The sequence below is a fragment of the Apteryx mantelli genome, chromosome 8, assembly GCF_036417845.1.
Source record: "Apteryx mantelli isolate bAptMan1 chromosome 8, bAptMan1.hap1, whole genome shotgun sequence".
Lineage (NCBI taxonomy): Eukaryota > Metazoa > Chordata > Aves > Apterygiformes > Apterygidae > Apteryx > Apteryx mantelli.
In genome coordinates this window covers 33,553,567-33,581,494 of record NC_089985.1, presented here as the reverse complement: position 1 = coordinate 33,581,494, position 27,928 = coordinate 33,553,567, and the positions used below count along the sequence as shown (strand labels likewise).

Genomic DNA, 27,928 nt, shown 5'->3' with positions numbered 1-27,928 from the left:
CAAGATGACACATCAAAATAACTTTTCAGAAATTGGAATTCACAGTTGCCACAGATCAGTTTCTTCCAGGAAATGTGCGTTCACTTATTTCTGTAATTTGTGATAAACTCTCTGTCTTAACTGCTGTGCTTCTGATTGCTCATCTACTTTTTTATCAAGTTTCCTTGGAAAATTCTTGGAAAGCTGAACATTGAAAGCTCAGACTCAGTGGTTCAATAATCAGTATAAATCACCTCCACAGTCTATCACAAATATATAAAAATATGTGGTAATTCATATGGAATTTAGTAGCCTTTTATGTAATGCAAGAAAAAATATTGTCTTTATGGACAATTTTTCTTTGATTATTCAAATTTAGATAGTAAAGGATGCTTCTGTTTTCTCTGTAAAGTGTCCATTTCATATTTTCAGATTTGGATGAGGACACTTGATTAGTCTGCTGTGGCAGTGTGACAAATCAGTACCTCTGTTTAGTTTGCAAAAGGGTGGGTGGAGATGGAAAGACTGAAGGAGGGAGACTAGTAATGAGTTTTGATTCCTAAAGTTTCTGCTATTATTAGCATGAAGAAAGTCCCAATATTTTAAGTGTAACTTCAGATGTTTGGAAGGTTTTGATTTTTGTCAAGAAAATTCCAGCTTAGTTTGGACTTTGGATTTAAACTAGCTGATAGGAAACAGACAACAAAAGTTCCCTAATTTGGGGGCTTTTATTCCAGTGTCCCTCTTGTAGCCAAGTTGTCCGCAGATGTAGCCCAGAAGTCCTCAGACCACTTTCGCACCATGATCTCCCAGCAATATATGTGTTGTAGAGCAATTTTTGATGAGGAATACCAAGGACCTTTAGCAAGGTCTGCTAGCAGATAGCCTTGCTTCTGACTCCCCTTCCGGTTGGGAATGCCTAAAAATCACTCCTTGTTACTGTTGGCCAGGAGGGGTCAAAGGACCTCAGGTGGGACTATGTGAAGGTTTTTCAAAGTTTGACCTTTCAGGCTTTGCTCTTGTGATTTCTAACATCCTTAACTCATCCCCATTTTTGTTGTTTGCATTTCTACAGGTGCTGTTTGCTCTAAACCAAACTTTGCTCCAACATGAAAGTCTCCGAGCAGGTAGTTTGCAGGCCCCATATACCACTGAAGATCTCATCAAGCATTATAACTGTGGAGACCTGAATGCTGTCATATTCAATCATGACACTTCTCAGGTAAGTAAAAGTGTGGAGGGGCCAACTGATTTGAGGATAAATCAGCTCTTGTAAAAGTGACAGTACTCTACCTTACCAAACTGAGAAGTGTCCTTTTGCCAAATCCCTGATCTAAAGTTTTCTATGCTGGATATAATGTGCTGTATTCATTAAAGCACTTGGCATCTGTTTTTATCAGGTAGTCACACACATAGTTCCCCTCAGCACTGCATCTTGTAGATATCATATGACAAGAGAGATTAATTCAGCTGGTGAATTGAGGTACAGACTAAGAGCCTGGTCTAAGGCATATCAGGTGCCTATAGCAGAGCAAAGACTAATAATCCGGTCTTGGGATCATCACTTTTATACTGTCTCCTCTTCTCCCTTTTCCTTTTGGTGCCCTGTGCTTTCATTCTCTCACTAGACAAATGAGACACATGTGGAGAAGGGCTTTTCCTTGGTATTGCTTTGGCTCTGGGGAAGTGAATGACTGGAAAACTTTCCAAGGAATGTGCCTGAAAAAAGATAATTATGGATGTTTGTGTGGCTGTTGAATGTAGTCCCCTCAGTGAGGGGGGAAGAGGGGAGCAAAAACCTTTATAATATTTAAGCTTATATTTGAAGAGGAAGTGAGCCTTATGTAAATACTCTACAAAGTAAATAACTTCTCAAACATGTCATAATTCAATGATTTTGTATGCGTCTCGGGCAGCCCTTCAGTCTCTGTTTATCTTAGTTATCCAATGCTATTAAAGCCTCTCAATGGAGCTGAAATCTGCCCTCCAGACTAATCTGATAGTTCATGGCAAACTCTGAGATTCTCATTTAATATGCAGGTTCCTGTTTCTTCTTTCCTGTTTATTCTATGGAAACTTAGTCTTTGAATGTCATCTTCTACCTCGTTTTTTGACAAATGTTCCCATGTTCCTGTCTCAGGTGCAGTGACTTACTGGAGGGAGCTCATATAAACTTTGGTAGATAAGTTGTTGTATATGTTGCCAATGAAAGTCTATGAAATCATGCTACTGGTTAACCATTAGTAAATGCAAATCAAGCTTCTCAAGAGAGAACTGAGAAAGGGTAAGACAAGTCTGTCAATCTAGATAGAGGTCTCTGAGACATCTTAACCATCTTGCCATTGTTATCTTGAGTTGAACAGGGCTCTGTGGGTTACTTATTTCTTAGAGGAAACAGCAAGGATAACCGCAGCCCCAACCTAAATGTAAGGTAGCAAAGTCTCCCAGCCATGCTCCATGGCATGGATGTTTTTCTAAAGGTCCTGTATGGCGCCCTCAGAAATTCTACATGGAAATACACAAGAAGTCCACTGCAGCTTTTTCATGGCATCTGTTGCAGAACTAACATGCCACTTGGTAGTGGCAGAAGGACAACGGCTTGAACAACCAGAGGTTATTAAACTCTGCACAAATGGTTATGTGCCTCTTCTTTCTTCCTATCTGGTTATGGCTATCCAGCTATAATTTGCAGGTAGCAGAATGGCTGATAATGCATAGAATCAAATCCCCTAGCTGTCCCAGTGAATTAAGTCCTAGAGAGTGAAGTGTTGTTTAGCGTGACTAAGTGGGACATAATGGGTGGCTAATGTGACAGTACTAAAACAGAAATCTGTGGAGCACCGGAAGCTTCCGGAACTGTTATTTCTGGAAAGTGGTACACTGAAAAGTAAAAGGAGAAAGAAGCTCAGGTAAGAATATTTCTGTAAAGATGTGATGTGTGGGTTGAAAAAGCCGGAAAGCTCAAGACTTCAGAAGACCCTGGAGAAGACAGCCATTGTAACTATTCCTGTAGTGTGCAAGCACAGCACATGAGAGAGGCATAATGATTTTTGGAGAAGGGACTCGGCCATGGATGCAAACAATGGACTTCTAGTAGTAGAGTCGTGAAGACAGTCCAGGCATCTGAATGTCCTGTCACCTTTTAATCTCTACTAAAAACAATGTAATTACTCCAGCAATACAGCCTTTGTCCCTGAGACAAGTTCTGACCATTCACACGGATTACACTGATTCTTAGACATCTGTGATTTGTTGACACAAAGTCCTATAACAGACGTGTTTTAGACTTGAGAGGAACAGCATGCTGTAAAAACTTTTATCCTTGCAAATTCTTGGATCAAATCTGAGTTTAAAAGCAGTGTGGAAGAAAGAAGAAAGAAACCAACAACCAATTGGAGTTCAAGAAATAGTGTTAGTCATGGTCCCAGAGCGTACTCAGTTGATAGAGATTATAACACTTACAGGCCATGGAAAATTAAAATCCCTATATGTATACTAGTCCCTGCAGAACTCTAAATGTAGTGGAGCATTTTTCTCTCATGGGTTGTTGCTTTTAATTTGGGTAAAGAGGTTTTTTGTTTGCTAGTGTTTTTATAAACCAGCTTTATACCATTTATTTTTAATTACAAGCAGAACAAAATAGAAAATTAAAATGTAAAGAAACTCCCTGTTCAGGTTAATTTTTGCCAGTGGTGGTAATTCCAAAGTTTATGCTGTGTGGTTTTTTGCAAGGATGATGTCTCTGCTATAGAAACTCCTTGCCATTTGGTTAGCAAATTAGATTAGCCTGAATTAAGTATTATGTATGAAGCATTCCCCATGGGATCCTTCTCTCAAACCATTAAATCTAAGCATAGTGATTTATGGTGTCATGAGAGTTTATTGCAGGCCTCAGCAGATGACAAAAAAAAATGATAGTACAAGTGCAGAGAAACTATAAAACATCGCAAGTCAGACATATCATCACTTAAATTTAGGGTAAGTACCCATGCCAGTCACGGAAAGCAAGGTGTCAAAGTGTTTCTAGAAGGCAGGCCCATTCCTCTGTAGTATCTGACAGCTGAACCAGCATTTCAGAGGTCTGAGAAGTCCTTGCAGCTCTGGTACCATTAATGCAGCTTTGAAATGCCACACAGAAACAAAAGATTAGAAATGGAGGGATTTTTGTAAGACTGAAGGCCTACATGAATGATGGAGGCAAGGAATTCAGCTCTGTACCACAGGGTCAGGCAGACCTGCAGGAGTCTGTGGCTTGCAGTCTTTGAGGATTCATTCTGGGGGCTGTTTATGAGGTTACTAATCCCTGCTCACCCCTTGAAGATTAGTGGGAGTTGCAGAATAAAGGTGAGCCTGTCCGTCGGTTGTCTCAGAGTCATTGGTTTAGGTCACTGTCATACACTTGCTTAAGATATAGGCGCTGAGAAAGTCTAACCCTTATGGGGACAGTAGAGGGGTGAGTATACCTAGGTGCGGTAACTGCCTGCATTCCTCTAGCATGAATCTTGGGACACTGAGCATCTTTAGTAGTGGTCTGCAAGATGCTGAGGTGCCTATATAGCAAAGTTTGTCCTAGAACAGAAAGAAGAAACAGAAGTAGAAATACTAACACTGTTGACTGTAGGTGCTTTGGATGAGTTTCTTGATCTACTTTAGCCTTCCCATGTGAGTTTTAGGAAAATGGTGTAGTTTCTTGGTGTCAGTCTTGTCAACTCCCTTGGCCACCAGGAGGAAAGAGCAGTGTCCCCATTGGGTCCCTGACAAGGTGATATGCAGTCTCAGTGCAGCAGTAGCAGAAGGGGCAGGTGCCAGAGAGGAAAAGCACAGGAAAAAGTACTGCCTAAACCAAAGTGGAGAGGCTGGGTATGCAGGTCAGGACAGTACCTGCTCCCTGGGAAGGGAAGGTCTTCGCAGAGGGTGGCGGTGACCACGTGAGCCTAGCACTAGTTCTGCAGCCCACCCCAGGGAGCTCTTCTGCCATTGCGTCACACAGGGCCTGGGGAGCCAGGCTTAGCCTGAAGTGGAGGGGTGTGAGCGAGACCCCAAATCCTTCCCGTTTTCCTGTCCCAGAGTAGTAAGAACTGATGACACTGGAACACTAAACAAAATCCTTCTCAGTTGCAGTATTTTTTCTTTTTTAATTAAGAGCAGTGAAAGGGGGAAAACACCTCTGCTTTCCTGTGGTTATATTACATTCCTCATTCCTTTCTCTTTTTTTCTCTCTAAATTTTGTTCCTAAGCATCATTTTTCCAAATGTATAAATCCTTATTTAAACTTAATAAAACTTTAAAGGGGCTGAGTTTATTCAGTTAGACTATGACCCAAAAGTGGAGTAGGAAGCATCTATCCTGCCTTTACAGCCTTCTGCAAACACTTGATTCTCCTGTGACTCTTTCAGTCAAGAGACTTATGTTGGAGTTTCTGGGAAGAGAGTCAAAATGACACTGAAAAGAAAATATTTTTAAGTTAAAGATAAGGTAGGTGTGTTTTGCTTTTTCTTCAGACTTTTTTTTTTTCCTCCTAAAAGAAGTCATGATTTCTTTCTCTTCTTTTGAAAAACAGTTCTCTAGAAGTGAAGAGAGGTCAATTTAGATCAGCAGCTTTAACTTCTGTATTCTGCCTGAAGCTCTCAAAAGAAACTTGGGATCCGTATGTCCAGGACCACATGCATTAAAATGCAAAAATTCTGTTAGTGTAAAATTAGAAAATTACCTACCTCCAGAGGATAATTCTCCCTAACTTGAGACAGTTAAGAAATTGCCTAATGATCTGAAGCCATGGTGAGAACAAGTAGGGTGCAGAGGAATTTCTTTTGTATTTTGTTCCCTAAATCTGATGTAAAGGTCTGTACTTAAACATTTTACACTGATACCTCTAGAATTTTGGGTTCAGGGATATGTTGCACCAATTACTTCCTGTGGTGCATATTGAGATGTTCAAGTTTTTCTTTAAAGAAGAGGAGGAATCTGTAAAGCAGATTTTTCTGTCAGCATGAAGTTTACTGATTCTGTGTTTCATTGCATTCCTATTGACACTTTATTAAGTGAGAAGCTGAAAAGTAGGGGCTGAAGTTTTTTTCTCTTTCAACTCTTCCCAAAAACTACACCCCTGATCTCCATCTGTTACTCCTCTGTCCTCAGCCCTTCTTCTGTCCTGAGGAAAGGCTCCTCTCCAGGAGAGGGCAGATTCTCCTCTCATTACTGATCTGGAATATCAGAGGCATGTGGCTTACTGCGTACATTATAGACTGTTTTCCTCAAGCTAGGTCCTACCGCATACTTTCTTACCATGCATCTGTCCCATCTGGGTTATCAATCTGGCAAGAGCCAGACCTGCTACTTATGAAGCACCTGCCATCTAGGCTGCCTTTATGCTGCGTGTGCACCATGTTGAAAGCCTGCTGAAATAATTGAGAATCTTTACATACCTTCAGTAGGCTTTGTATGAGAGTCAGTGGGCCTGGCCATCATCTGGATACTACAATGAAGAAATTCAGGCCCGTGAATAACCCAGTTACAGGTTTTATGTTCACCTGACTACAATGACTACACCTTCTTGTTGCCAAGAGGGAGGCGAGGTCTTGGCGTCATCCTATGGAGACAAGCGGTCTACAGTGAAGTTGCCTGTCAGTCACCACAGCCTGCAGACTTGCTTGTCTCAACCCCTTTTGGGTCCTGAGGGCTCAGTGTGCCTCTTTCTTAAAATTGCGCCCATCAAAAACATTTGAGCTTTTTGCATAACTTCCTAGAATGATATCAGGGAAATCTTGAGTTACCTCTGCAGTTCAAAATACCACGCATTCATGTTGAAATACAGCATTTTGGTAGTGGGCATTGCCTTCTGAAAACCATGTGATGGTCCTGCTAACATGACAGTCGAGATCCATAAGCTGACACCATGTCAGCATTGTCAGCCTCACTAAACTGAAAAAGAAAAGTTTGAGTACATCACTTCATGATACACTAGCTGTTTATAAATTGCCAGGTTGTCTTATGTACTCCTTTAAAAATGTTATCATCCTGCATTTAAACCTGTCCTTTAAGATTTAAGGGTTCTGATCATTCTAATTACATCATTAATTTGCCCCGTTCTCATTTTGGATAGAATACAACTGAATTTCTGGCTTTCTTCTCAAATCAATGAAAACTATCTGTGGAATGCCCCGGTTTCAGTAAATGCAGAAACACACAGCTGAGACCATTAGGCAGAGTGTTGAATGATAAGCAGACTTAATTTGTCCAAGGAATGGAGTTTTATCTAGGGCAAAGGAAGATAAATCCATAAAACGAAGGCACAGCTATTGTAATGTAACGCTTTGGAAACATCTTATCATTTTCAGCTGTAATAAAGTGCAGATGAGTTGGCACAGCCTCTCGTCCTTCCAGTGGGAGTGATTATAGGTTTTCCAGTGAAACAAGTGCAAGGTTGTCCTGGGTGCCAAGTGAGCTGGTCCCAAGAGTTTCTTGTTCTGGGTCTAGGCAAGAAGTAACTCTTCCATAAGCATTTGTTACTACAGAAATTAATAAAGTCACAACATTGCCTGTGTATTTGGCAGAACTGTATTTAATGTGCTTGTTCAGAACCTCTTGTGCCCCTGATAATGAGCGGAGGGAGCGTCCTACCTTCTATTCTTTGGGCTGTGGAGAGGGATGCTGCTAGAGAAAAGTTGCCTTCCCATGGTTTATTTGCCATGATAGGGTTGCACTTTCTTTCCACTTGCACCTGAATCACAGTTTTGTGTCTTGATATATCATGAGTGTTTGGAAGTAGGCAAACAGAAGCAGAACCAATATTTTGAGAGTCTAATTTTCATATTATGTCAGAACCGGATTCCAGATTGGAACAATATTATATTTTATGTGTTTCAAAAAATAAGTTGCAGTTCCAGATTGTGAAAATTAGGTCAATTTCTTGATGATACTGCTGGTCAGAACACTCCAGAGGGTTTTTTGTTTGTTTGTTTTTTGAATAATATGGAACATTCTCAAATAATTTTCATGCTACAGTTTTTGTAAATAGGTTTTTGCTTGAAATTTTTTATTGCGTGTTTCCATTTGGAGTTCTTAATTTGGAAATTCCTTCCTTCCTCTTTCCAGTTTCCATGGAGGGAGTAATGGAAAAAGGAGGAAAAAAGTAGGAGGAAAAATGGGAACAAGAAACTTAAAGGCAAAGATTGCCATGTTATTAGAAAAGAAACAGTTTCAGCTACAGAAAAGGGCTGATTTATGTTAAAAATGTTTAAGGATTGTTGACTACTTGTATTTACTTATTTGGGAATTCGCTATAAAAGGGTATGAAAGTGATTGGGGAAAAACATTTGGAATTCCAGGTAGTAGCATGCTGCTTTCAGTACATTGTTGCATGTTTGCAGTAAAGCCTTTACACTGTCCCCTGTTTTTAAAGAACTAGTTTATGAAGTGTTCCTTGGAAAAACTTATTCAAGAGAAGTGAAAGACTTTTTAGCTTTTTAACAATATGTTGTGGCTTGAATGTACAAGGTGCTGTTTGGCCTTTGTGTTTTATCCAGAGGACATTTTTGTCACCTCATTATGAGGGAGAGAAGGAAAAAAAGAGGGAAAGTGGGGGGGGGGGGGCGGTGTGCAAATTGATTGTCCTGACTGACTTGGCAGGATTTGAATTCAGACATTATCCAAAAAGACTGTGTTTTTGTGTTCTCCTTGTCCAACCAAGAATTGTTGTGCCACTATTATTGTGTATTACACTGGAGGTCAGGTTCTCCAGTGTAAGCTAGTCATACCATCTGATGGTGACTTCAAACCTGCAGCTTCTGCTTTCTCCTCTCAGATAAATGACTGCTGATAAACCCAAAGTCAAAGCCAATACAATTCCACCACTTAGCTGCAAAGAAATTGGTTTGAAGGGTAACTAAGCATGATTCAGTCTCTGCTTCACTGATTTCATCTGATTTATTCCTTGTTTTTCTCCTGGCTAGCATCTGTTCCATTTTGAAAAGCATTCTTGGAGATGTTCTATATCATTATTTCCTATTCTAGGCCTCTCAAGCAATCCCAGCTTAAAAAAATTCAGACTAGTTCTGAAGTCATTGTCCAGTTCCTGACAGATGCCTGCTTGGCTAGAAAGCTTAGACGAGCTGGATTGGGGTAAGCCTAGGATTTTGCTTGGGCTGGCCAGGAGGGCAGTGCTGTCTCTTGGCACAGCACCGTGTCATGGTGTCCGCTCTGCAGGTCTCATGTCCAATCCGGCTGCTGTCACGTTTTTAACCAGCGTTTCTTTTTAGCCTGTTTTTTTGCTCCTTGCTAAATTGCATGGAATTTTGCTGGCGTTTTACAAACTGTATCTTTTGGATCACACTTTCCTTGGGTTAAAATCATGTTGCAACCTTAACATAAACATTCAGGCTTTCTCTAACATCTTACCAAATGAGGATGTGAAGAAACTCATTGAAGAGCCCTGAACAACGTATATTCAATACAAACCAAACCTGAATTTGTACCTGCTACTGACCAACTGTTATCCCACTGTTTAGCAGAAGACAAAGTGAAAAATACTTTTGGAAAAAGAATTGGAAAGCTTTAATAAACCAAGCCCCAAACCCAAACCTCCTGGCCCCAGGTTTTTCACTTTATTGCCCTGCTTTGCCCTTTGATCAGTATCTTTACTTGGGTGTCATGGTAATATAATAGGTGATGGTTTTAGTGTCAGAACAAAAACAATTTTTTTCTTTGTTGAAGGAAACAAAGCGTTTGGAAGTGAAATAGAAAAACTTGAACTTTTCCATATGTTTGCAAGCTTGTGAAAAATGGCCTCAAAAAAAGAAAAACAAAAGTTAAAGAGTTTTAAATGGGGCAGCAGTATCATTAGGTAGTTAAGATATACCCTCCCCACTGAAACCCAAACCTCAATTTGCATACACGGCAGGCTTGTCATCCTTATTCAATTAATGAACAGGTCCCTGTAATCTGGTCCTAAATATACACTGCATAGTTGGGTGAAGCTTGCAGAAAGGGGGCCGCAATCATTGTTCTGACTGTGTTTTGTTAAGACTTCTTTAATCAAAACATTCGTTCAGATAGAGAGGCCGGCTGCATATTTTGGCATCGCTACCAAGGGGAGCAAGGCTGGGGTGGGGAAGGAGGCCTGGGGGAAGGGAAGGCTGGTGTTGCGCCTTTTTTTTTTTTTTAAGTGCTTGGAAAGCAACTATTTAACTGTTGTGGAAAAACAAATAGAAAACATACATGGAGGTCATGACTTCTCAGGGATTTGTTGAAAGTCTTTTAACAGCAATAAAAGTATCACCCTCCCCACTCTTCTCTCAAGCTGTTTGAGAGATGTAAAGTCCATCCTTGTGGCTTTTCTCTTTCTCTTCTTTTCTTTTTTTAAGTATGCTTTCCTTCAGCCTAAATATATAGGAGGAGAATGTAAAAACAGGCAGGGCACGTGACTGTAGTTGGGCTGAGTGCTGTTTGGGAGAAGAGCACCCGCAGTATGGCTGTGGGGGCTGATGGGAAGGGTGGCTGGGCATGTGAGCCGGGGCTGAAGGTGCAGGAGCACGCGCTCCCTGGTGCTCATGGGAGCTGCCAGCTTTCCCTGCCTGCTGACAAGTTTAGTCAGGCGAGGAATGGTGCCTATAGCTTTTGTTTCACCCCCGCTGTTTTTTTAAAAGCGTCCTATACTAGCCTTGGAGAAGGGAAGTCACTAGCCTTCAGCCTACCTTCTTCCTTTAGGTCTTCTCCCATTTGTAATTCTCCTCCATTGATACACTTAGATGCTCTGGTGGCTCATAGAGCTGAACTAGATAATTGCAACTGAGTTTCAAAGATCTTTGTACAGTCAAGCTGCAGAGATGCCTGAGCTAGCTTTACATTGGGTAGATCAATTGCAGCAAGCTTGCTGGTGTGACCTGCAGCATATAGGAACCGTCAGCAATGATACAAGAGGGCTGTGGGCAGGGATTAGCTCCCAGCCACACCTGGCAGCCCAGAGGTGATCTCAAGAAATATGTTTGCTCTTATACTGACTTTCCTTGTGCTCTTGGACTTTCTTCTTCAAGCTTCCTCTTTCTCTCTTTTCCCTTACCCTCCTTTTTCTCCCTTTTCACCTTCAGCCTCATCCAGACATCTTTAATAGGTTTTTGATGCTGCCCTCAGCCCTGCAATATTGGGTTTATGAGGGGAGATGTTTTCTCCTTTCCTCCCCTTCCTGCCACTGTTGTTTCTTGGGAAAAAAGGTATAGACATGCTGTTGGGGTTGCATCCCCTGCTCGCAGCCACTCCAGCCTTGTGCTGCTTTTCTCTGAGATGATGGACAAAGGAAACAACATGCTAGGAAAGAGCAGAGCCATCTTCACAGCTATCTCTGGCACAAAGGCTGAGCTCACCGGCCATCTCCAACAGCCTGAACTTGATAGCCACACAGGCGATGCGGCATGCAGGTGTGAGAGACAGCCAGACCTTAACGTTGGCCCCGGGAGTCCAAACACCCACTTGGAGAATGAAAACTTAGGCCCTTATCAGTGCAACACATTCCTTCGGCCCCATGAAAGTATTCGTTGGCCTTCAGCTCAGAGAGAATTTGACATGCCTAACTGAAGCAGAAACGCTCAAAACTGAAGCGATGTGCCCAAGTTTGCAAAGAGTCAGCCAGAAAATACATAGTTTGTGACCCCCCCCTCTGTTCAGCTGCTGGTTCACAAGACCAGGCTTTCTGCTGAGGGGGAGGCAGCTGACCCTTTGCCTTGCCGGTTTTTAGTGTCGTTTCCTGCTTTCAGAGGTTTGGGACACTATAGACTCACACTAAGCCAAGGGACATGATGGAAAATCCATTCCAGCAGTGGAAATGCTGAGTTAGTCCAAAACCTAGCAGCACTTCCTGAAGTGCTCCCTGGAGCAGGGATAGTTATGGCAGCAGAGCATGGCGGGCGAGTGGGTGGGCAATCGTGGGTGGGAGAAATGTGACTATTTTTTGATATGCTCTCAAAACATCAAGGCCCTGGCTGCAGTGAGAGTTCTCCCTTGAGAGCTACTCCGCTTCCCACAACGGAGCAGGAACAAAATTTGATGAGCGCAGCCTGGGAATATGTTTAAGCGTTCTGTGATTTCCAGTCAGTCTGATTCTGTATCCGAGTTTGGTGTCAGGGTATGCTTCTAGCAGGACAAAAATCCACCAGTTTAGCATACCTAGCCTGGCTGTGTCCTCTAAGATGTGCTGGACGTGCCTGTAATGTAATGTACTCCCTTTTTCCTTGCTCACCTTCCAGATCCCTCTGTTATTCCATTGCTCAGCCAATTTTATGGTCACTTCTAGCTCTGTAAAGTATGTATAAACAGACTTGTCAGTCTGAATCAGTTTTACTGTTCTACTCCAGTATCATGCCTCCACTGGTTCAGAGGCAGGTTATATATAGTTCCTCCTCAATGACAGGCGAGATGTAACACTCTTCCCAGCATCAAGTCTCACCTTGGATAGGTGTTTGCCCTGGGAAAGGCAAATGAGGGATGGGACTTACTTATCCTAAAATTCAAAGACTCCCTTTACAGACCACTCAGGCTTCTAATATATTACTTTAAATTTTGGTGCTTAAAAGAAAGAAATTGTCACAAGCAGTGGGTGGTAAAGGGTGGGTTAATTGCAACATGCCCTGAGCTGCACACAGTTTTGCAGAGCTCTTTCCTCGTTTCCATTTTGCATAACAAGTTGGAAGCTGATTGTCTTGGCAGCTGCCAACTCTGGGCCAAACCAGATTAACCAGACACCTCCCTCCTTAGCCAACAAAGGTCTCCATCAGGAGGAAACTCTGGAGCACTGGAGGAAAAACAGCAGAGTCAGCAATGGTGTTCGTCACTTCAGCAGCTGCACTCTCCTCTTGGACAGGCTTGCTATCGCAGCCCCTTTGCTTTGCACTATTTGAGTTCTTCATGTTAGAGGCTGTAGTAACTGGATATTGCTCTTCCAGATGTCGGAAGGGTCCATAAATCAGGAGGAAACAGGTGCCTTCCAAGTCTGGAGCTGTATATTTTTCAGCACTTCAGTAAAAAAAAGACACAATGCCCTGTCAAGGCTGGTTAACAGGAGTGTATCCTCCCTTCATAAACGAATGATAACTAGGGCTGAGAGCTCAGCCTCTGACCCAGAAAGCGTTGGTGTAAATTTAGGGCTGTTGGTTTCTCGGAAGAGCTGGCAGGTTTGAGGACGCTGCCCTGGCTCTTTGGAAGTCGGCGTAAGCCGTGCTGTCAGCTCTGGAGATTCTTATCATCGCTATTGTTACAGACCATAAAAAAGTTTCTGACCTATGTGGTTGCAGAGAAAATCTTTCAAAGTGTGATCCCTTACTTGTCTTCTGGCCTCTGCCCACATAAAGCTCGTAAACTAGAAGATTAATAAAGAGAATTGAATCTTTATCATATAAAAAAAAATGTAATCAGTGTGATCTGGGACCAACTCCCTGCTAACAACCAGGGATAAGGATTATTAGTGTGGAGACAGGGTTGTTCTGCTGAGTTGTCCTGTCGGTGAAAAATAGATGGGTTTTGTATTTAGCTGCTAGACTGGAGCTCAGGCTGATGGCCAATCCTCTGCTTTGCCGTAGGCTTGCTTTGTAACCATGAGTGTGTCTGCCCCTATTTTCTTCATTTACCCTGTGTACTCTCTGGGGGAAAAGGGGTGCATAAGGCATACAAGTAGATTCCTGTGATGAAGAGATTCCCCTGCAAGGACTAGTGATGATACTGTACTTGCTGACAGCAGTCAGAGTTTGAACGCTGAACGCGAAATAAGGTTGGAAACTCCTTAGTTTTCTCCTTACTAGGAGATATGTGGAGAGAGGATTTTCAGAATTGGAGAGGGTTGATCAAGACAGGGGAAGATGATATCTGGAAAGGATTTACAAAAAGACAATTTTAAAGACTGTGTGGCTTGGGGAAATCAACCTTAGTCTTCATTGTGGACTTTGTTGTCTGAGATACCATGTGCCTGACCACAAAATGGAAAATCTCAGTCCAGTGGTGTGACCGAAGGGCTGTGAGGGAATACCACTGTTATGGACACTAGTTGTCTCTATATATTTAGAATCATTTTATTTCTAAATGGGTTTGCTGAGAGGACAGTATTGTCCATGGCAGTGGGATTGGCTTCCCATTTCTGTATCTCAGCTTCCTCTTCTCCACCTAAAAATATATCTATGAGTAAAGACTATCCCTGCCTGCAGCCAGGCAACCTCATCCCAGTAACCACACCACATAAGACCTGTTTCCACTTCTAATGTCTAGCTTTGCTATGCTGGTGTCAATTCCAATGGTCAGTATTGGTGGTACTAGTTTTTCCACTGATATAATCGTACAATTTGAAAGGATATTCCAGAAAGAGGCTAGCATCACTGGAACAGAATGAGGCTAAAAATGTTACCAGTGATTTGGGAGTATTGATCCACTGCAGCCAGTGGATCCAAAGCAGGCAAACAATGTTAACCAAAGTTAGAGGTACTTAGATGTGTCCAAAAAAATTATTTTCTGATAGATATTGGCAACTCTCTTCCATTGTGCCTCTGTGAGAGAAAACTTCTCTCAATATTAAAAAATTGTAAATAAAAAAAGTCCTCAAATAAAGTTCAGTGTTTATGAAGTTGCAGCTGAACTTTGACAGTAAGCCCTGTTTGCTGCTGCTTTTTTTTTTAATCAAGCTAACAGTGATAAAAGACTCTGCACCAATTTATCTTCCTTCTCTTTTCCTTTGTATCTGTCTCTGTAGACAGAGTTGACAGCCTAGCACAGATTTTGAGATATGGCTGCTGCAGTTTTCTAAGCTAAAGTATGTTGTTAGCTCTTATGCTAATGATTGCAGCAGAATCACAACCTCCTTCCACAGTGTATTTATGGAAAGAGCGGTTACTGCTAGGCATCATCTCTGACTCTGGATCTTCCTTTGGGTCCCGTCGTTTCTGTCTAGATTCAGCCAGTGCCTTGTATGCAAAATCTGTTCTCAAGTAGGAAAGTCTTGCTGTCCCCATTTTACAGATGGGCTTTTGAGAGACAGGAGGAATAAAGCCAAATGCTTCAAAGATATTTAGTGGAGGTTAAGTGCTGAATTTCCTTTGAAGGTCTAAACCCAAATGACAAGCTTGTGATCATGCAAGAGATATATATCACCCACGGGAACAGAACCATTTTTTCAGGGTAGTATCATAACCACCGCACAGTCCTTCCTCTTTCTTCTGCCTAAAGCTCCTACTGACTTCAAAGGTGAAGAATTATGGCCTGTGTCCCACGGCAATGTGAACTCATACGTATGTGCAGAGCTTTACCCACGTATATATTCCATCAGGGATACTGACTCAAGTAAAATTATACAGGCTGTATGTGTGGGGGGGTAATTTCTTCAAGACTGGGACTTAACTCCTTTTCTGTTCCCATAGTCTCTTCCTTTAACCTCAAAAACTTGACTAAAAAATGCAGGATGTACATAATAACACCAAGGCTGACACCTGATGCTTGAGTTTGGGGCCAAGCAACACTGTCCATAGGAGAGCTGTAGCTAAAGGTAAAGAGGAATATGGTGGCATTTTGTTGGACTACTTAAAAAAAAAAGAAAGAAAGAAAAGAAAAGAATTCTAGCTAATTCAGTAAAACAAAATATTCTTTCTTCTGAACACCTCTGAATGAAATACATTTTTGAGTTTTCATGGGAAATATGTATAGTGTGAGATAGACATAGATGCAGTTGTTTGGATGCTTAGAAAGGTGAATAGTTTGCAGAGACTGGGCAAATAGCATGTATTTATCTTTTTGTCAGGTGCATCCACTGCAAAGTAAGCACACCCCAGGAGATAGATAGCACTGTGTTTTTCTGCTCACCAAACTGCTACTTTTCTAGATGAGCAGCAAAATTAGAAGTTAGAGTTTTTCAGTGCTTCCATCATCTATCCTGCTGCAAAACCATTTAAATACTAGCAGCAGTAGTCAGCTATTATCTCTGCGGTGGTCAGTCACTCACACATTGACACAGTGAATGTCTCATCCTTTCACTGTCAGTTTAGAAATGACAAATAACTATCATTAAATATTAAAACTATGAATTTTTATACTGAATTGAAACAAAAATCTTTGATGAAATGGAAGAGGAAAGGTGTACCTTTTGGTGCATTCTTCAGCCCATCCCTTTAAATCAACAGATTTCTTTTTTTCCAAAAAAAAAAAAAACCTTAAATCCTGGCTGCGGTTAACAGCTTCCTAATTGCTTGTGACTGTTTCTTGACTTTCTGATCCCTGTCTGGTGGTTAAGAATCCAAAAGGTTTCTTAAATCAACAGGAGCAGCTGCCTCCTGGAAGTCAGGCATGGTGTGTGTCACACACTGTGGAAAGGAGCTGAGATACAGGGAAGGGCGGAGGTGATTAATGGGGCTGGTGTCGTAGCTCAGAGTGTGGTTGCACTACTGTGTACAGCCATACTTACTCCAACCATTTATCTTCTGTCCTTTGCCACACACACACAAACATACATACACACTGTCTTCTTTGCCTGTGATGGTGCAGTCATTAGAAATACAAGAACATACAAGGTGCAGAGGGATCTATAGATGATGATGTGTCTCTAGAGGTGATTACTTCTCTCCTCTTGTTCTTTGGACAAGCCTGAGAAATGCTGACAAAACACAGTCCCAGGTTTGAAATTTCTTTCTCTGCTCTTAGCAAACTCCTTCCCACAGAAGGAAAAGAAAGAAATGGAAAACAAAGGAGGGACTTGACTCCATTTTGTGGACTGCATTTTAGGTTAGGTAAGGAAGGGGAACAAGCTGGGAGCAAACTGTGGGTTGAATGTGGACATAGGATCGCAAGTGATGGAGTTGCATGAGCTGAAGGAAGACATGTGCCTTTTTGGCAAAGACTCTCTTGCTCAAGGTCTGAACAAAACTTCTATCCTTGGACTGTTTAAATCTTCAGCATTAAAGCTTTCACCTGGTTGGAGTGGGCTGCAAGAAGCCATTTCATCGTCCAACATTGCTACTTCTGCCTTGGATAAGAGCAGTTGTCCTTGCGGGCAGTGCAGCACATGCTTCCCCAGAAGCATCACAGGTGATTCAAGACCAGGTCCCCACCAGTGCCCAGCCTTCAGTTCCCTTCAGCCAGAAGCAGGACAGAAGAGACTTCCCTTTTTTGGGTGTTGTGCCTTCAGGTGTTATCAAAAATTTCATCTTCCCTTTCAGTCTCCCAGAGCTCCCCTGATTCCTGGCTCAGCTACGTCACCCCGCTACCCATTAACCCAGGGTCTCAGTGCAGAGGAAATACAAAGGCTTGTGATATCTACGTGGAACCAATTGATTCACTGCTTTACTTTACAGGGGTTATTGCAAGTGTGAAATGGCTACTCATTCCTCAAATTTTATCCCTTGGATAAAAATCTCCCACTGCCTTGCACTAGGAATTGAAGCTGCTACATCCTTTGCTATTGTAGCTAGCAGCAGTTTTTTACCTTTCCAAAACCAGCAAGCTGTTCCCACATCCCTTTGAGACAAATGCACATTCTTGTCAGACAGTGAGGCAGCTTTCTTCTATATTAACAGGAAACTAGTGTCTCCAGTTGGTCTGGCTTAACAGGACTATTATTATTTGCTGAGTGCTGGCAAAGGGCTAAACTGAGAACAAGGTGCAAAGTACTTGCTTGCTCTGAGGAGTTTACAAGATATAATGGAGAAGCCAAACCATCCTGGAAAGCCCAGAGGAAGGAACGACTCAGGGTAATGCAATGAATCTCTAAGGAGGGACTCGCTGTGAAAAGTCTGGTGATTTGGCAAAGCGGGTTGGGAAGTCGTCATGTTCAGAGAATCAAAGGTCCACCTGGTCTGTATAGCCCAACAGGCTAGTGTAATTAAAGCAGGCAGGTTTCTGTAGCCAGCAGCATAGCCAGCAGCATTAGCACCAGCCACCTGTGATTCTCCAGCTCATGAAATTTGGTGCCCATTTCTAGCTAGGGTAACTGGGTACAGCCTTTGATGTGAATCCAGAGTGAGGCCTAGCCTTTCCCTCTGAATATGTGGTGAGAAATCTCAGCTACTCTGTCCCCCACACATTAGAAGAGCTATAGCTGAGGCTGCAAGGAGAAAGCTTCAGTGAGAGCCACTGGGAAAATGCAAATTAGTTCTTTACTTAGCTAAGACTTGCTGAAAGCTTTGGGAGAGGCAATGTGAGTAAAGAGGATGGGAGGAGACAAAAATGTTTGTGACAAAATCATGTTAAGTAGGGTGTTAAAAGTTGCTGCTGTTGACTAAGTGGGAGGGTAAGGTGTGGTCTGAAAAAATGAAGACTAAAGGCAGGATCCAGAAGATAAGTGCAGGAATTTGGTATAGTAGAAAACCAGAGGGAGAATAAAAAAAAAAAAAAAAGGAGTCCTTGCATCAAGTATTTCAGCAATTTCAGCACACTGAGTGAAGGATGTTCCACTTATGGGCTGTGCATGCAGTATCATTACCATTGACTCAGATTAACACTGGAAATCTTGGCAGCTTTACATGTATCCTGGGACTTGGAAATCTGAATCTGGGTTTTGCAACTTTAAGCTGCCTTCCAATGGTTAGGCAAAGCAAATCACATGAAGGTGCTTGGGTTCTGTAAACAGTCATCAAACATTCCCCACCTGTGGCATTTCTCACTGCAGGTCCTATAGGCTCCCATATTCTCATGGTAGACCTTGAACTCCCGTCATGTCAAAACAAGTTGCCTATCCTAATATTCAGAGACTTCTGGCTTGTTTGCCTCTTAGAGTTTCAATCTTGGCTCATTCCTAGTTCTGCTCCCCTCACTGGAATGAACCTTAGGGTTTCACCTCTCTTCTGTGATTATGAATGTCTCTCTCCACAAAAGCAATGAATAGAGGAGCTACTCTTATGGAATTCCCTTACTGTCCTAGGAAATATCAGAAATATTGTAAGGATTTATGTGTTACGGTGCATAGTCTTCCCTGGTGAGATCTAATAACATCTGAAATTATGAGAAAGATTAGCAGTTTTATTCTGTTTACATCTTCCTGTATCTGGATTTGCTAACCTTTCCTATTTTTTTTAACTGTTTGGACTATTTAGAAACAGCATATACAAGCCAAATCTTGCGGTTCTTACTCAAATTTATGGTGGCTTTGGCTGAGAATAGATTCCAGGACCTGTTCTGGTGCTAATTAGCCAATGAACTATGTTGAACAAAGATAGAGAGCAAAATCTTTAGTAACTCATCCAGATGTAGTGCCTGAACTCAGTCTCCTGAAAGAACAGAGAAAAGGTTAACTTCTAGCCAAATGTCAAAATGAACTCAGGTTCTATCTGGTAAAATTTTACCCTTCTCCTTTTCAATGTTACATTTTGCTGTGCCTTTCCCAGATTAGGAAAGGTCCCCATTTCACCAAAAAAAAGGGGGGAGGGGGAGAGGGCAGGGAGCGGTTGGTACAATTCCCAGCAATCTCACAAGCTCTTATCCTCTGGTTGTTTCTGATAGGCTAGTGATGTTCAGGTGGCTCAAATAAAGTTAGATTAAAACTGCCAATGTTTTGGGAGTACTTAATCTTTCTCACAAGCCTATGTTTTTTGCCTATTATCTTTAGTAGTGTCTGGTCTCTGTGCCTGAACCATGGCTGCTCTCTCCATTGCAGGTCCCTAACTTCATCAACACAACACTCCCTCCCCATGAACAGGTGACGGCTCAGGAGATCGACAGCTACTTCAGACAGGAGCTCATCTACAAGAGGAATGAGAGGATGGGGAAGAGAGTGATGACGCTTTTAAGGGAGAATGCAGACAAGAGCTTTTTCTTTGCCTTTGGAGCAGGTATGGCATGAAGTACTCTGTCTTATTTGGATGTGATTGGAAGTAAAATGGCTTGAACACTTCAGGGTTTTGCCTCTGGCCCTGCAGAAAGTGTGGTTTTTTGTTTTGTTTTGTTTTTTTAGGGAGCTTGCCTTTGAAACATAAAGTGCTTTCTCCTTTTGTCCATCTAAACCTGCTTCAAAAGCACAGTGAGCGGGGGGGGGTAAGAGATGGGTCTGAGTCCAGCCAAGGTGTGAATGGGCTGCTCTCCTTTGCTCTCTGTCAAATTGTACCTGGTAGAAACGTGAAGCTGTTATTACCTCTCACACTATCATGTTTGTTCCCTTCCCCACCCCAACCTCTTAGCTTCCTAGGATGTGTCCGTGCAACAGTTGTATTTGTGACTGTGGGTGGTAGGACATGCTCAAACTACCTTTAAATTTGCAAGCTTAGGTACTGCTGGCAGAGAGACTGTGGAAATACAAGCCTTGCTATGGACTAGACATTTGGACATTGCTGAGCTGGCCTGTGGTTTGAAACCTTTTGGGATTGCTGTAATTATACTGTCTTGATGTCTGTCTTAGCTACTTTGGTGGTGTACCTGTATAGAACAGCTTTTTGGCCTTTGCCCAATGATGTGAGTTATGCACATAGCTAAATACCAGCTTTTAAAACCATGTAGTAAAAATCCAATGTGTCCCTTTGCATGTTTTAATTTTCTCTGTAAGTCTACAGAAGAAAGATGTCTGTAGTATTTCTGCAAGTCTGCAGCAGTACGTGCTACTGTCCTTTTTCTCTCTTTCTTCCTCTCTCTTTTTTTTTTTATTTTTATTTTTCCTCCCAATGGAATTCACGTTTATCTGCAATAAGAAAATAAATAATAACTGTTAAGGCCTCTGTTCAGCAGAATCCTTGAGCGCTAGCTTAAGTGATTCTTCAAGTTCCCTTGACTTGAAGGCAGTCTGTGACTGTCATGCTGAGCACTGATCTGCTCCTCCTACTCTTCATACTCATCTCTTTGGCAACTTCTCATTTCTGAGAGAACTTTGCTTCTCATCCCATGACTCTAGCAATGAACTTTGGCAACAGCTTGCCTTTCACTACTCACTTCAGTGGGAATTTTGATTAAAGACTGCAGGGTTTAGTATAGATAGATGCATTCTGATGTATTTTTTTTGAGTGTATCCAGACTGAATTTTCCCAAGCCTATTTAATCTCAAGCTTGCCTGATATTTTCTTTATGAGAAATTTTACTTAACTGTTTTTACAGTAGGAAAGTATATCATTGTGGTTCGAAATTGGACAGGGATTCATAGATGCTGAAACTGATGGGTTTAAAAAACAACTTGTCTAACCCATGGAGCTAGGTCCATCCGAGATCATCAAACATCATGGCTTTGATGTAGTTTCCAGTTCAGGAAGTCTCTAAAGCAGTAATTAGTGGAGCCTAGGAGGAGAGACTGGGAATCGTTACATACTTGCCCTGCTTTTTGCACGCTTCCTTGGGCATCCATCACAGGCCGCTGCTTGAGACAGGATCTTGGACTAGATGGATCGTGGATGCAATATACTGTGGCTACTTGTATATGCTAATAGTAGGAATGAAATTAAACAAACACATACTACTTGCACATTTCTTTCCTTAGAAAGTCATGTCTAAACCGTGGAAGGTTTGGGCTTTTATTTTGCCTACCTGCAACCAAGAACAACCTGAAACTTATCCAGACAATTTCACTTGTATTTTAAAAAAAAAACCACCTGACTCATAAAGAGCAGGTCCTGTTTTATCCTTTATTGTCCATTTCTGGCTATGCTGAAAACAGCCTTTGTGACTGGATTCCCCCCACCCCAGGACTGAGTGTAACAAGAGAGGCCAGACACATGCAACAGGATTTATTGAAAATTGGGGTGGGGGGAGACACTGAGAACAGCTTTTGTTTGGCCTTTGGTGCTTTACTCCAGTATCCTTTTGGCTTTTCTCACCAAAGCAGTCCATCCCTGCAAGCCATCCCTACTTTAAATGCAATTAACTTCTCCTCTGTTCACTGGACTATTTTTTTCTTCATATAATACGTACTGAGAAAACTTCCAATTTTTCAATGCTGAAACTTTTATGTGGCTTAAGCACAAGCAATTTTTTTCTTCTATCATTCAAATGCAATTTTTGTCCTGAAGCATAACTGTAGGTGTGGAGTAAAAAAAAAAAAATCATTTTTCAAATACATTTGGTATTTCTTATATTTTCGTCTTGAATTCTAAGATTTGCATGGTGTGTGCTTGGATCATGATTTTAAACTTTTTTCAAAAAATGTGAGTCCTTGACGGTTGGTTGGTTTGTTTGTTTTTACTAAGTGAAGGGTGTTCTTGATGAAAGTTAAGGTTTTTGCATGCTCCCATGGCTTCTGAAGTGCAAAATTTAAGTTATGCACCTTCGATTAGGACAGGACTGTTAGAAGTCTGCAGTAGCAAAGCATTTGGTCTCAGAATAGTGCAAAAGTTATTTCATTTTATTTGAGATGCCACGTATTTAAAACTGACGTATGATGGAGGGGAAATAATTTGAAAAAAATATTCTGGATTAAGTACCCCAAAAGCTGAGAACTCATCAGTATTTTTCTGATGCTAAGCGCAATCTCTGTATTAAACCATTTATTTTGAGGATATCAAAAATAATGAACAAATAATACTTCTAATGATGTGTATTCCCTGAAGCATTATGAAACTGGGAAACCAACTTACAGTCTCGATCATTGTTTTGGGGAGGGGAAGAATCAGGTAAGACTGTGCTGAAGGAAGCTCTCTAAATGGACTGTAAACCTGGTAGGAGGAAAGGCGCACTGGGAAAGTCTCAGCAAATGCATTCTTGGAGACTGGGGCAAGCTCCGGACGGTAAGGGGGGTCCCAAGCCCTGCACCCGATGCATTTGGAGTTGGTTGTCCCCTGTAACTCAGTGGTGTGACGGGAGCTCAGGGACGAGGCCCCGCTCTGACAGTGACACTCCAGAGGCAGCATGCTACCTGCTCCCTCCCTTGGCTTCACGAGGGGAAAACTGCGCCCTGGAGCAAGAACAGGTTAGCTGGTATAATCTGAAGCTGCACTTTCTCATTCTTGGATTATTTCTCCTTTGTAATTCTATTCTCAGTTTTTGCAGTGAAGAACTTAACTCTTTGCTAGAATAAAAGCAGCATTGTTAGGTTTACCTGGCTTTGACAGCTGTGTTGCAGTTGCTGAATCAAAGCGCTGTTGTAGCCAAACCATGTATGGTTGTGCCTCAGAAATCCTGGGAAACTGGAGTATGCTCACCACTGAACTGCATGGGTCGGCTTGAGATTTTGGTCACACTGAGTACCAGGAAGAAGGGACAAATCTCCCTTCAGAGTTTGTTTGCTAAGGGACAAGTGGATAGAAGGCCTTGAAGGCAGCTGAATTCATATTGTTACACTACTCCATGTAGCAATTAAAGATCTATGGCTTTGTACGGGCACTACCCTGAGCCCAGTTTAAGATCCTGATGCCATGGATAGTTTAGTGTTGCGTAACAGTGGATTAGTATAAGGAGCTTGACTAAGCCAGGAGACACGATGCAGATGTCTTTGAAAATTACAGTCTGGTTCAATTCGTTGTTTCCTTGTCAATGACCGCGGCAGCAAATAGTTTTATAGACTCCTCCGGGAATAGAAACTGTTGTTTAGAACAGGGAAAAAAACACGCAGGGGTCATTGTGACCAAAAGCAGTAGTTTACAGGATGAAAGCCATGGCTAGCTTCAGCTGTAAAACAAGATGATGATATCCTGGCTGTCTAGTAGTGCAGAAACCCAGCGCTACTGAGCTTGCGGTTAGTGCTGGAAGATGCTAGTCTCTGTCAGCAAAAAGCTTGGTCGGGAAGAGTTGTGGGTTCGAACTGTCAGGAATTCCTGCTGGGTTAAAACATGGTATAACGTAAGGCTCTATCCACATGGCAAGGAATTTCCTTTGCCATCAGAAAAACCGTAACTCCCCAGGCACAGAATGAATCCTCATCTGGCTGGATGATAGCGAGTGGTTGGTCTGGAGGGCAGGTGGCGGGAGAGCGGTAGACTTCTCCCATCAAATCCAAATAACCTTCATGTGAGGTTAGAGCCAGCACCCTGATCTCGCCGGGTTTGGCAGGTCAGGTCAGTCACTAGAAGTATTCCCACTGGTTTCGGATAGAAAAGGATCAAGCCCAAAGCAAGATGTAAGAAATAAAAATCGCGTGGAGTTCAGTGCAGAATGCAATTCAGTAGGGTGCAGCCGGCTTCGCCCTGGAGAAGGCACTGCTGTTTTTTTGAGGAATAGTTATTTCACACTGAGGTTGTGGCAGTCAAATCTGGTGGGTTGAAAGGCATATAGCAGGCCATGAATTTAGTTGCCTGTACTTCTCTATGTATTTGTGATCTGGTCATTAAATAATCTGTATATAGTATTTCCACCCTTTTTCATTCTACTTCGCTTATGGTTAGGGCTGATTGAAATCTTTCTGCTGATAGATGATTGGGCAGTTGGGGAAACAGAATTTTTCTGTTTATGTGTGAGTCTGCTTTCTACAGAAACTCTCACTTACATCAAAACCCCAAAGAGTTTGGATGCCATTGTTCTCTGTAAATTGGGATTCCCAGTTCTTGTATATGCTGTTCAGAGGCCGAGCAGCAAAGGTATCATGATGCGTTGTGGGAGAGGTGGTTCAGTCAGCGCCTCCGGTCCATAACCGAGAATGAGGCCATGAAACACCCAGCAGACAAATTCTGGGGAGATGAAAGAACTAAAGGGAAAGCTTACTTGAGTATCCAAGTAAGCTGAGCTAAAAACAGCTTTTAGATACACTAAATGAAGCATTTTTATTCTGTCGAAAGGTTTTGTTCCCATTGCAAGTATTGAAACAAAAAATTTACACATTTCTAAAGTGAGCTTTTCAGTTTTCAGATGTCTTTAAAAATAAAAAAGTAGACTTTTTAAATAGATTCCCTCCCACTACGCTCCCTGGCATTACACACAGAAGTGAAAATGGCCATTTATTCTTTCCATTTTCTGTTCCTTCTCCTCTCCAAAAAAATACAGGATTTGGGTAGAGTGGGACACAGCTCTTCACCCAGCTCTGTACCTTTCATTTCTTTCCTGCTCGGGTTTACCCTATTAAGATTGAATTAAAAAATCTCACCAAACCTATATTCACAGTAACTATACTCTAGCAATGAAACAACATTTGTTCTTTGAAGTCAAACGATTTTTTTCAGGTAATAGGCATGATAATCTTCCACTTTGAATGAATAAAAGTAGGAATGATAAAGTAGGAAACTTTGAAGCAGAACTGGGGTTTGGGAGTGTTTGCTTGTTTGAAAGTCCATGCTGGATTGCTAGAAATTATAGGTACACTATAACAGCGAAGTGCCTTAGACCTAATATACAGGCAATTTATAAAGGTCCATTTACAGTCAAGAAACGGAGAAGCAGCCAAGAGCACATGGGCTGTTAAAGAGAGTTAATATTTTGGCAACTAAGACTATACACATGAAGTCAATGTTTAAGAAAAAAATCACTCTGGTTTATTTCATTTTTATGGGCAAATAATTTTCAAGTAACACTTATGATAACAGATGGATAAATTTATGTCTGCAGTTAATTTGAACGATAATTTCCTTAGGATGTTTTACTTACTTGCATTTCTTTCTCTCTATCTTTTATGAGAGCTGTCAGTTTTGTAACCGAGAGCTGGATTTATTACTTCAGCAATTCGGATGCTTCTCCAGTTCACGATGTTTATTAGCAGCCAAATCAGTAGGCTTTAGGACAGTGGGTTTGGTAATTAAAAATAAAAATAAAATAAAAAATCAAGGAGGATATTATTTCAGTTCTGGGAGAAAGATTTGAAATACAAGTACTATAGGGGGTCTCATGGTAAGAGAGAGACTCAAGCTGTCCATGAATCGCAGTCCTGTAGTGGAAAAAGGTATGTGTTTTCCCACCCCGCAAGGTTTAGCGAGTCATCTGCATTTGAGGGACTGGAGGAAACCTGGGCTGTTGTCCTTGGTTGGTGGAAGAGCATGGGATTTCCAGAACGGACAGGTAGCCACAACTCATAATGAAACCGGTGAGCATTAATGGTACTTAACGCTTTGGAAGATCAAGCCTCCTGTATTTAGTTGTCTAACTGTAGACTTAGATGGCTGAGATTAGGTACCTAAGTGCTGACAGATTTGGTTTAAATTTCTGAGGCATTCTGTAAGAAAAAAGAGCCAGGCTCTGTCGTAGGTGTCTGCATACTCCCATAAACGAAGGGGAATTCACAGTAAGAACACCTGAAACAGATTTTCATTCTCTTTATATGTTCAGAAAAGGTGAATTCCTTCCCCATTCTACTGTGTTAGGGTGGCAACAGCATCAGTAATGACTCTGATCATCATAATTTAACTGTTACAATAATGTTATTGTCATCTCCAACATCCTTTGCAAACGCTATTTGATGGTTCTTCATAACGCCGCCCTAAAGTAGGTCACAGTTTTTGTGGCTTTGTTGCCACTGGGAAAAAAGAGTCAGGTAGCTTGTCCGCAGTGTGGAGCTGGTGTCAGAGCACAGGGAGAATATAAAATTTCCTTTTCCTGGTCCTTGGCTCCAATTCTCTCTTGTCCTGTTGCTCACAACAGAGGATTTCAAGGGGTGATTTTGTCCCACCTCATTTTAGATACTGGAGATACCAAAAATAGGAACATGCATGCTCACCCTGCACCTTCTAGAGTGAGTGGAGAGCGACAGGTGTTTCCAAGAGTGTATCAGGTCTCCTGTGGAGATCATCTGAGATGTGCTTATTTTTCTCCATAAACTCAAGAGAGCTTGGGGAGAGCAGCCAGATGTTGTAGCCTTCTCGAATCCCCTTGCTAAAAAGACAGTCACAACCAAGATGGAACATGATGGCTAGTGGACTTCAAAGGTGAGGGAGGTGGGAATCTTGTGTTGGGAAACCATAGTTCTGCCCAATAGCTTGGGAAAGGAAAGGAAGTGATGGATACTGTACTCAGTTTAAACATAAACAATTAAAATCCAGAGAGCCTTTGTGAAAGTCATTAGCACCTGCCACCAGATCTGGCACTCAAGTTCGCATATGTTATTTGGAAGTGAATTTCAAAAGGGAAATACCTTGAGGCCACCATCTAAATGCACACAGGACTGGGGGTGGGTGGGATTTACAGCTATTGAATATGCAAATAGGTATTTTGCACTCACAACTGACACAATATTGTGCCCAAATTGGGCATGAAGTTGCACCCACTGTTGTGCCACTGGGATTTCAGCCTCACATCTGAAGTTTGGTCCTTCTTTTTCCAGAATTCTATAGCTCTTTCTTGCTTCCATTCTTCCTCTTGGAGCCTCTGAGGAACATAAAAGAAAAAAAAATATGAAGCAGGAGGAGGGGAAAACATTTGCAGACTGCAGTATAAAGAGACTCTATCCCCAGGGTCAGATGTCCTGGTCCAACACTGATTAGTGGTGCTACTGACATCACTAGCTCAGTTCATCAACGGGTTGTCTCAATGGAGCAAGAAATTGGCCACCAGGAGATTGAACTTGGCGAGCCTACAAAAGAGAAGAAAAGGGTGAATTAACAGTCTGCAGATGTTAGAATTCCCTTTGCTCATGTTTATTTGGGCATCCAGATGCTCATAGTGAGATCGGCCTGTTTTTGTGTATGGACTTCTTTTACTGTTATTTTTAAGGCAAAGTATCACTTTGCTTTTAAAAATATACTTGCGTGCTAATTTTGAGTGAAACCATGTAATTGATTCATTTAAAAGTCTTCATTAAAAAGGCAGGGCCTGATTCTCTTTTCAGACACTCTGCTGGAAATCAGGAGCTGCTCCACTAGGGAATAGCTCATTCCAAGTGTAAATCCAGCCTGTAGCCTTTTAAAAAATAGGCGGAACTTTTTTATATACGTTGATCTTATATCACATGCAGATTTGGAAGTCTCTGAATAATTTCTTTTCACCTGAAGCTTAAATCAGCACAGAGAGAAAACCTGAGTTAGAGAGACCAAAATAAACCCAACTGCACTACCTTATTGTGAAAGGGAAACTGCTATTGTGAAGGCTGATTCTTGCAATTCTGATTTAGGAAAAATTCTTGTTGTATAAACAATTATTAATCATAGATACACGTTGTTACATATGCAGTGGT

The 27,928-nt window shown here is 41.8% G+C and overlaps 1 protein-coding gene across 2 annotated transcripts in view; it reads left to right on the top strand.

Moving 5' to 3' along the window:
• The window catches only part of TRABD2B (TraB domain containing 2B), a 303,624-nt gene that overhangs the window by 164,804 nt on the left and 110,892 nt on the right, over positions 1-27,928 (top strand). For both annotated transcript variants that reach the window (XM_013948453.2, XM_067300487.1), the window contains exons 3-4: positions 1,055-1,201; positions 19,586-19,760. In XM_013948453.2, the coding sequence (XP_013803907.2) occupies positions 1,055-1,201; positions 19,586-19,760 (322 nt within the window). The remainder of the gene's footprint in view (positions 1-1,054; positions 1,202-19,585; positions 19,761-27,928) is intronic.